General features: G+C 45.2%; 1 protein-coding gene across 1 annotated transcript in view; it reads left to right on the forward strand.

The window, feature by feature from the left end:
- neto2b (neuropilin (NRP) and tolloid (TLL)-like 2b) overlaps positions 1-9,335 on the forward strand; it is a gene marked incomplete at both ends in the record, with an annotated part of 32,396 nt that extends 23,061 nt beyond the window's left edge. The window contains 5 exons of the mRNA XM_080539661.1: positions 7,578-7,704; positions 8,028-8,141; positions 8,330-8,460; positions 8,634-8,717; positions 8,889-9,335. Coding sequence (XP_080395787.1) covers positions 7,578-7,704; positions 8,028-8,141; positions 8,330-8,460; positions 8,634-8,717; positions 8,889-9,335 — 903 coding nt within the window. The remainder of the gene's footprint in view (positions 1-7,577; positions 7,705-8,027; positions 8,142-8,329; positions 8,461-8,633; positions 8,718-8,888) is intronic.
- Between the last annotated feature and the right edge of the window lie 491 nt (positions 9,336-9,826).

The following is a 9,826-nucleotide window of genomic DNA, read 5'->3' on the forward strand; positions in this document are numbered from 1 at the left end:
GAGCTGCTGCTGCCCTCCCCAGAAAAGCAGAGTGTCAGGGAAAGAGAGGAAAAGGAGAGAGAAAAAGATGAAACAGAGGAAACAGAGTGCCACGTTCAGGACTTCAATTACTTTGCCTGTCCTGAGCCTTCCATGCTAGATCACTTTTTAGATTAGGTCGATAGATTTGTAGATTATTAGTCTTTCAGACTGCCAGCATGTTGATCGGCGGTGTCGGACCGATTGTGTTGGGCCGGTCTGAGCCACATGGCAGGGCCTAATTTTTGTCCCAGTCCAGCCCTGCCAACACCACTTTTAACGAAATAGCCTACTACTATCTTCATAAAATAGAATTGCTTATACAATGACAATGACAAATACCTGAAGTGCTGGTGACTCTCATCAAGGTGTCATCTCTCAGAACCTCTCACCTTGTCATTCTGTAACAAAAATTTCAGGTCAGAGGTGTGGACACTTCTCTAGTGTAGGTTTTCCATAGACTCAGTGTACTGTGAGAAGTAGGCTAGTGAAATCATTTAAATTCACAGTATTATTCTACAGCAAATCTACATATCAATGAATTAATCATTATTTTTGATTCCACACAACATTATCGTTCATAATAAATAATAATAATAATTAATTAAATTTATATAGCGCTTTTCCAAGGCTCAAAGACGCTGACAATATAGGACACACATGGGGAGACACAAAAAACAACAAGTAACATGGAACACAGAGTCAGCGAACGGGGAGGGGGGGTGGTGTAGAGTCCGGTGTTGATGTTGCTGGGAGCCTCGGTGGATGTGGCGGCGGCAGCGGAGAATGCCTGCCTTGGTGGCAGCAGCAGCCGTTGCCGTTGTCATCTGTATTGCCTGCCTGGGACCGAACCCGCGCGGCCGGCCAGCCAAGCCGTGCCATGCCAGCGACCAAATCGCGCAGCAGTGAGTGAAGGCTGGGAAGGACCGACACTCACCTGCGGAGATGGCAACCCCCGAACCGGGGAGGGAGCGGTGGCTACCTCCCGGGACGAGGGTAATAGCACAGCACGGCCAGGCCAGCGATGTCTGAGAGCGGCGCGCAGCGGGTCGGTCGGCAACACAGAGCCGGGGGACAGGAACGGTGAGGCGGTGAGTACTGCAGTCCGGTAGTGAAGGCGGTGAGTACTGCAGTCCGGTAGTGAAGGCGGTGAGTATTGCAGTCCGGTAGTGAAGGCGGTGAGTACTGCAGTCCGGTAGTGAAGGCGGTGAGTAATGCAGTCCGGTAGGGAAGGCGGTGAGAGGCGGGAGATGGCGGGGGGGAAGGCAGCGGAGTTCGGCGGGACAGGATACAAAAAGGATAAGACAGGATACAAAAAGACAGGATACAAAAGGAGACAGGACAGGATACAAAAAGACAGGATACAAAAAGACAGGAGACAGGACCGGGAACAGAAGCGGCAGTCACATCGCGGACGCCAGCGTGCTCTGAACCCGGAAGAACAACTACGGGAAACGCAACAGGACAAACAGGACAGGATGATTCATTACAAAAGCATTTACTTTTTCTATAATCTATTATATCTCTAACAAAGCTAGCTAGCTAGCTAACAAGCTAACACTTGTTTGGCTAGCTGGTACATACAAACACACTAAAATGGTGCATGAAACATATTACAGTATGTTGCATGTTTAGTAGGTCTGCAACAAATGTATTTATTCATTATGTTTTATCTTTGACAACCTATTTCTTCCTCGCACCATCTCCTTCCCTTTGGTCTGTCACTTATCCCAAGGGTGTTTGTGAAATGCACCAAGGTGGCAGTAGGGAGAATGGCATCAGAGTGGCCACGTACATCGACGACTGGCTGGTGGCAGCCTCCTCCCACGAGGAGGTGGCGCATCACACTGTAATTCTCTCGAAACACCTAGTGAACCTGGGTTTTCAGATAAATGTGGAAAAGAGCATGGTGACGCCCACCCAACGCATTGTGTTTATAGGGCTCACCCTAGACTCTGTCCAAGCCAAAGCATTTTTATCCCTGGAAAGAGTGGAGACAATGTGTGAGTTGTTTCGCAGGTGCAACTTGGTTACCCTCAAACAATGCCAGAGGCTGTTGGGCCTGATGGCCTCCTCTGTGGTGGCCATACCTATCCTGTATATGAGAGGCACCCAGCGCTGGGTGGCCTCCCTGGTTCTGGACCCCCACCGCGACGGTCACCGCCATGCAAGGGTCTCCAGAGACTGCGCACTGGCTCTCCGCCAGAGGAAGAGTACAAGTTTCCTAACACAGGGCATCCCTGTGGGTCCCGTCCTGAACAGGAAAGTGGTCACCACGTAAGCCTCCCTGAGGGGCTGGGCTGCCACTTTCGAGGGGAGAAAGGTGAATGGGGTCTGGAACTCGCACCTACGTTCTACTCACATAAACGGCCTGGAACTACTGGCCGTTCACTTGGCTCTAAAACATTTCCTCCCGTGGAGGAAAGGAACATCATGTTTTAGTGAGGACAGACAACTCTACTGTACACTACACACACTGGCACACAGACTGATACGTGTGAAGCAGTGCACTTGCGATCACTGAGAGCGACTCATGTGCCGGGCATTCTCAACTACTGGGCAGATTTGCTGTCCAAGGGCAACCCGCTATATGTGGACTGGTAACTTCACCCCGAGGCCACCGTGAACGTTTATGATACGGCAGAGAAGTGCAGTGTCCCCAGTTCTTCTCTGCACGATCGGAGGGCACTGCTGGGGGTGGACGCACTACTGCATGAGTGGCCGAGGACCCTCCTGTATGCATTCCCACTGGTGGCTCTCATTTCCCTAACTCTGGCTAGAGTGAGGGAAGGAGGTCTGTTCATGGTTCTAGTGGCCCTGCTTTGGCCGGGGAAGCACTGGCTGGCGTAGATCTCTCAACGTGGCTGTTACCACTTTGCAGGGACCTGCTGACTCGGGCGCGTGTGTATATGAAGTGCTCAACCTGGCTGTAGGTCTTCCCCACGGGGTTATCAACACTATTCATTGCACCAGAGCCTCATCAACTAAGGTGTTGTATGGTCATAAGTGGCGTGTGTTTGAGAGTTGGTGCTCAGGGTCACACGCTGTCCTTTTTCAGTGTTCTGTGACAATAATTCTGTCATTTCTGCAGGACCCTTTCTAACCCTTTCGCCTCTGAGGAGCACAGGTGGTTGCATACTTTGTGTCCTGTCCGCGCACTGCGCATTTATCTAGACAGGATTCAGAGTTTCAGGAAAGGTGACCAGTTATTTGTGTCCTGGGCTAGTCCACACATAGGAAAGCCTGTGTCTAAACAATGTCTTTGCCCTGGCTGACTCTAGTAGGGGCCTCCAGCCTCCTGCGAGCTTACAATCACACTCTACTCTAGTAGAGTACTCTAGTCTACGTCTAGCGACCTCATGGGCTCTCTTTAAGGGGGTTTCTATTCAGGAGGTGTGTGTGGCGGCATGCTGGGCTTCGCCCCACACATTTGCTAGATGTTGTAGGTTGGATGTTACGACACCAACTCTAGCACATTCAGTCCTCAGTTTGGGTTCTTCATAGGATGTGGTTCCTAGTGTATGAGGGTCCATTGGGGACAGTTGGCAATACGGGAGTCAGTATTTTCTAGGGGTGCAACGGTTCTCGTTTTTTTTACGGACGGTTCGGTTCGCGTTTCACGGTTCAATACACTAGCGTGAAACGGCTATATGTATACTTTGTGGAATGGATTAATTGTTATTGTTTGAGGCTAACTGTAAGTGATACATGGCTTGTAAACATACTTTAGTTTTAAGACGTGTTAAAATCTTTCCGGAGATAAAATGGCAGCAAAAGTAATCAAAAAAGTGAACCATAGAACTAGATTCTTGTACAGGATATCCTCACTTGTCAGTAAAAACACACTGAGGACCCTATCAGGAGCTCTCATTCAATGTCACTTCGACTATGCCGTAACATCATGGTACTATAGAACCACAAAGGCCCAAAAAACAAGACTCCAGACAGCCCAAAATAAACTGGTTAGGCTTCTGCTAGGCCTCAACCCTAGGACACATCTAACCGCTGCACATTTTTTGAGCCTTGATTGGCTACGAGTAGTTGACAGAGTGCAGCAGCTTGCACTGGGCCTGGTCTTCAAGATACGCTACACCACAAAGACACCCAAGTACCTGTCAACATACTTCCAAAAAGTGAACAACGTCCACACATACAATACCAGAGGAAGCTCCACGAACCACGTTCAACCGCGTTGCACCACAAACAAGGGGTTAAACTCGTTTGCAAACTATGCAGTAAAAATGTGGAACGCCCTTCCTATAATCTTAAAGGAGTGCAAAACACTGCCCACCTTCAAAACCACTCTCAAAAAACATTTACAGGAGGCTGCAATCCGTAACTGGACCCTCTAAATCAAAAATCAGATTAAAAGACCCAAACTCCCCACTGTACATACTTTGTGTTTTGTCCCCCGCCCCCACCTGTGGTGTATGTCCCCACCTGTCCTACCCGCTGTACATACCTTATGTTTTGTTGTATTGTTCTTCCCATGATGGATGTATGTTTATCTTGTAGATAGTACTAGTTATTTGTCTGTATTATCTTGTAGATAGTACTAGTTTTTTTGTCTGTCTTACATGTAACGATGAATTGAGAATCAAGGACCCCAATTGAAATAAGCCAGTGGCTTTCTTGGGTTTTTATCCTGTTAGTTGACCTTGTATGTAATATGTACTTTCATGTACCTACTTCTGCAAATCTTCTAATAAAGTTTTCAATCAATCAATCAAAAAAGCAAGGACTGTGTGATCATCTAATTATTTGTAGTTATGTGTTTTTAGCATGTTGATGTTCTATCAGAATGATGTGGTGTTATTAAAATACAGTTTAGACGTTCGTAGCGCTGTGTTTTGTTAGCCGCTAGCTGTTAGCAGCGTTTGCTTCCGGTTTCATGACAGAGAGTTTAACCCTATATGTGCCTAGGATGTCTAACAACATTCAAATGACTCTAACTTCGTCATCTTTTTTCGGATTTCAATGTATGACACATCATTTGAAAGCTTATGATATGTAGTTCCAATCCACAACAAGTCACATTTGAAAGTGTTTATGTAATTTTTTTACATTTGAAAGTGTTTTTTGTTTATATATATTTATATTATACAATATACCAGTCATATTCTGGAATGTGTCTAAATTAGGGCTGCAACGATTAGTCGACATAATCGACGACGTCGATCATAAAAACTCGTCGACGTGGAATATTAGTGTCGACTAATCGTATTAAAAAAAAAAGTTTTTTTTTTCTTTTTTCTTTTTTTCAACGGGAGCCATGCAAGAATCAGCTGGGTAAGTTTTAGCTAACGTTGTTAGCCAACTGGCTAATGTTATATTGTTAGGGTCGTAATGTTTATGTTAGCTTTACTGTTACATGTTGGAAAACAACGCCTCATGGACAGGGCTGTACATGCTATGAGCGTTTGTGCTATTAATTTATTTGCCCTGTGGCACGCGTGTGACAGACAGAGGCGCTTGTATGTAACGTTACGTAGCAGGGGTTTTCCATGTTGAAGCCAGGAGAACGCGAGATGAAATGAAGTGAGGGGTGGTCACTATTAAAATACCAGGTAGTCATGGTGGATGATCATGAATGATGCTTGATAAGTGAATGCTCTTTCAATTATGTTGAGTCCACCAGCGAGCTGTCTGTAAGATAAACAGCGCCAAGCGTAGCCTACTAACGTGAGCTGTCTGTAGTCTAGCCAGCAATGCTAGCTAGCCAATCAACTAGCTCTGTGAGCAGCTGTAGCTTGGCGTAACGTTAGGTTAGATAGCTAGTTAAGCCGGATTTATGCTTCTGCGTCGCCATTTACGCGCAGCGAAAAGCCACACGACTAATCGCGACTAATCGGAAAAATAATCGACAGATTAGTCGACTACCAAAATAATCGTTAGTTGCAGCCCTAGTCTAAATGTTAAAGTTCCATAAGTATAAGCAAAATAAAGTAAAGTAACAGTTTGTTAATAAAAAATTTAAAAAACATACCGAAACCGAACCGTGAACCACGGTGTGTCTTTGTAGGACAATCTACTCTGTATACTGCAAGTATATCTGGATTTCAGGCGGAGAAGCGGGGAACAAGCAACGTTAGTGTCCTCTCTCGACCTGCATTTTTTGGTCTTACAAAAAGTCTTACAAAAGTCTTACGAGTATGATCAATGTAATGTTAGCTAGCTACCTCTAAACATGAATTTGGCTGGGCATAAATTAATTAATTTGAGGTCTTATCTGTCTGGTTAATTAATCTGTGTAGTTCTGAGTTTCTCTCCAGAGCCATAGACAGATGTCTGTAGTGTAGCGTCTGAGAAGCGACGAACAAGCAACGCCAGCATCCTCTCTTGACCGACTACTCGACTGACTTCTACTATAGGGGTCTAATTAATTTTTAGATTACTAAATTTAAATCCAAGTGTCTTTGTAGGACAATCTACTCTGTATACTGCAAGTATATCTAGATTTCGGGCGGAGAAGCGGCGAACAAGCCTACATCTACCACCACAGTTGTTAAACTGCACGGCAGTGTCATTGTTATGTCCTCCCCCAGGTGGTCTTACTAGGGGGAAGGAGGACCGTAACAGCCTGAAGAGTGAACAGCCGCCTTAGGTAGCTGGAAAGACCCTGCACAGTAGTGTGGTGCTCCAAGTCAACACACCAACAGTCAGTTAGACCACTAAAGAAAGGGCTTTTATTTGCCAGGGCAAATTCAAGTAACAAGCCACAGGGGAACAGGAGAAGGGCCATGCAAGCACTAGAGAACAAACAAAAATATCAAAAGGCCCCAAGCTTGCCTACACCTCTTCCTTGATCCTAACCCAAAAGCCTAGCTACCTAACTATTCCTACCCTGGAACCTAACCTATCTGCTACAGAAACAACGGGGGTGACGCCCCTTGTTTCTAACCTACTGTGTATAGACAGTAGTTACCTACATGACGCCATGTATATCCCAGGGTGTCTAACCTAGCCCTTCTTTCAGGAAGATGGACTGGACAAGGGATCAGCACAACAAAATTATAAAGCAAACTAGGCAACCAACTGTAAAGTAAAACTAGGTGTGGTAACAGGGTTGGGCTACCAATCAAAATGAACACAATACAAGAGTAGGAAAACTAAAAAGGTTTAAACTAACAAAATGGAGCAAACTGAGTAAAACAATCTACCATGGCAGAGCAATACAAACCAAACTAAACATTAAATAGGAGACTGGAAGCAGGATGATTGGACCACAGGGCAGGGGGTGGATTGGAGACAGGTGGATTGGGTTAGAGTTGATTGCCAGGACAGCAGCACAGCAACAGACCAGGGGGGAGGAACTCCAATGACACCACCTGGGGGAGGCAGAGGAACACTACCAAAACACAAAAGCAGCACAGACACATACCAGGCCGTAACAGTCATCACAATGATAATATAAAATTATCAGACAAAAAATGGTGTATGATCTTCTCGTTGGTGTGTCTTTTTCTTGGCATCCATCCATTCTTCTTCCCAATATTTGTTTTTAATGAAACTGATTGAATATGTATTGATGAGTTGAGTTTCTACGTTGTTCAACCAAGGCCAAGTTCTGCAGCACGATGGCTAACGACATGATGCTGGACAGCGGGGTGGGCGTGGTCAGGATGTGGGCGGACCAGACCAGCAGACTCAGCCGCTTCCGCATTCTCTTCACCTCCTTTTCTGACCGTGAGTGTCTTTCCATTCTTCAATACCTGGCCCATCCTCTCCCTTTACTTCTCTTCACCTCACTCTCTCTCTCTCTCTTTCTCTCCCTGTTATTCATACTCTTTCTCTTTCTCTCCCTCTTATTCTTTTAACATCATTTTTGTCTATGGTCTCTTCTGTTTTCTTCCCTTTGTGAAGTGAGGTATACCTTGACAAGTCATTGTACTACTCAATCCATAACATGTAAATTGCACTTTACATGTTATGTAATCACCAGCTCATAATTCACACTACAGCTTCAGAAATCTGTGTAGAAATATCTCTGTGTGCTGTTTGTTTTTCAGCTCCCTGTCCAAGCACCTTGTTCTTCTGCCATAGTAACATGTGCATAAACAACTCCCTGGTGTGTAATGGAGTGCAGAACTGTATCCTTCCCTGGGATGAGGGCAACTGTGTAGGTATGTCCCAGCCACTATACGTTGACCCCTTTTCTCTCTTCCCCCACCATGTTGAAGAGTTGTTTTACAGTTGTCATGTTGTCTATGAGGAAAAACATGTTCTTGTACATTCCTGCGCCATCCCGCCTGCTCGCTCTCTCTCTCTATATATATATATTTTTTTTTTTTCTCTATCTGTCTCCATACAGATAAGAAACCAAAAAGTGTGCTCCACACCATCACTAGAACCCAGTGCACAGTGATCTTAGTGTCTACAGGAATTGTCATGCTGCTCTTTGTCATCTCCATAATGGTGCAAGTCAAACAGCCACGCAAGAAGGTACTCTTACAAACGTTGATATGGTATGAAATCATAGTCTTTTAGCAGACTTATACTACAGTTAACACACTCTCAAATGCAGCGATCAAACCTACAGCACTGGTGTTGGAAGTCATGTGCTCAGATCTGAATGGCACAATTAAACAGAGATGATTTCTCATTATGTTTTGAAGGTGTTGGCACGTAAGAGTGCACTGTTCCACCCAAGTGACTTCCATGACCCTCCTCATTACGAGCTCTTCTCCCTCAGAGACAAGGTAGACCTGATACTACACTTCACGATGCTTTTACTCTGTTGTTTTCAATCAGGTCTTTCAACGCTTTACTCTTCACTCTATATGTTTATTATTATTATTTGAGGTAGTAATATAATAGCATTATAAAGACATGTCTTATATTCAAATATCTTCTATTTTCATTCTTCTAAGGGGCTGTCTGGGGACCTGGATGAACTCTCAGAGGAATTACAGTCTCTCCATGCTATGAGGCGCTCATCTGTAACCTCACGTTGCGTCCATGAGCACCACTGTGGCTCCCAAGGCTCCATCAGTGTCAATCCCAGCCGAGGTGCACCCTGTCTGGGCATTGGTTCCATGGAGCTGCCCCCCTTCAGGGAAGACGTGCGGAGCTCCTTAACTCCACTTCAGAGCTTCAATAGCATCCAGAAGAAGAAGAGCTGGCCTACCATGAAACAGGTCAGCCTGGACTTGTCTGCTGGTCTGGTGGACCGGGGACCGGGAAGGCATGATCGAGTGATGGAGGAGGAAGAAGAAGAGAAGGAGGAGGGAAGATGTGATGTGTATGTGTACCGAGGAGGGAGCCTAAGAGGGAACTACAAGATGGCTCAGCGGAGGTCCATGTCCATGGACTTCTGAGAGAGAAGAGGAGAAAGAAGGGAGGAGTGAAAGGAGAAAGAGGAGGCAGAGGGATCAGTGTCTATGATGCAAACAAATTCTATCTTTAGAATATTTGCATTATGGGCGTACCTTTGGGTCAGAACAATGCACATCTATGTAGAAGAAGGAGAGGAGGATATCAGAAAGGAGAAGAAAGAGGGGAAGAACCGAGAGCAGAAGAGAGGAGAGATGAAGCCAGACACCCTATCTGACTCACCCAACAGACTCAGTCTGACTCACCCAACAGACTCTGTGATACATTTGTGTAAATTACTTTCAGTTCTTTTTACTTAGATTTTCTCTTAATTAGAAAATTATAGAAAATTAAGAGTTTATTTGAGTATAATTGTATTTATGCTGCATCATGAAATACAAGACAGGAGACAGACCATAGTGTGGTCATGCACTTAATTTGTCTGGTAAAATAGGCCTACTTTTAATTGAGCAGAAATACATTGATTACAGTCTGG

The sequence above is a fragment of the Nansenia antarctica genome (assembly GCF_963989245.1).
Source record: "Nansenia antarctica genome assembly, chromosome: 9".
Lineage (NCBI taxonomy): Eukaryota > Metazoa > Chordata > Actinopteri > Argentiniformes > Microstomatidae > Nansenia > Nansenia antarctica.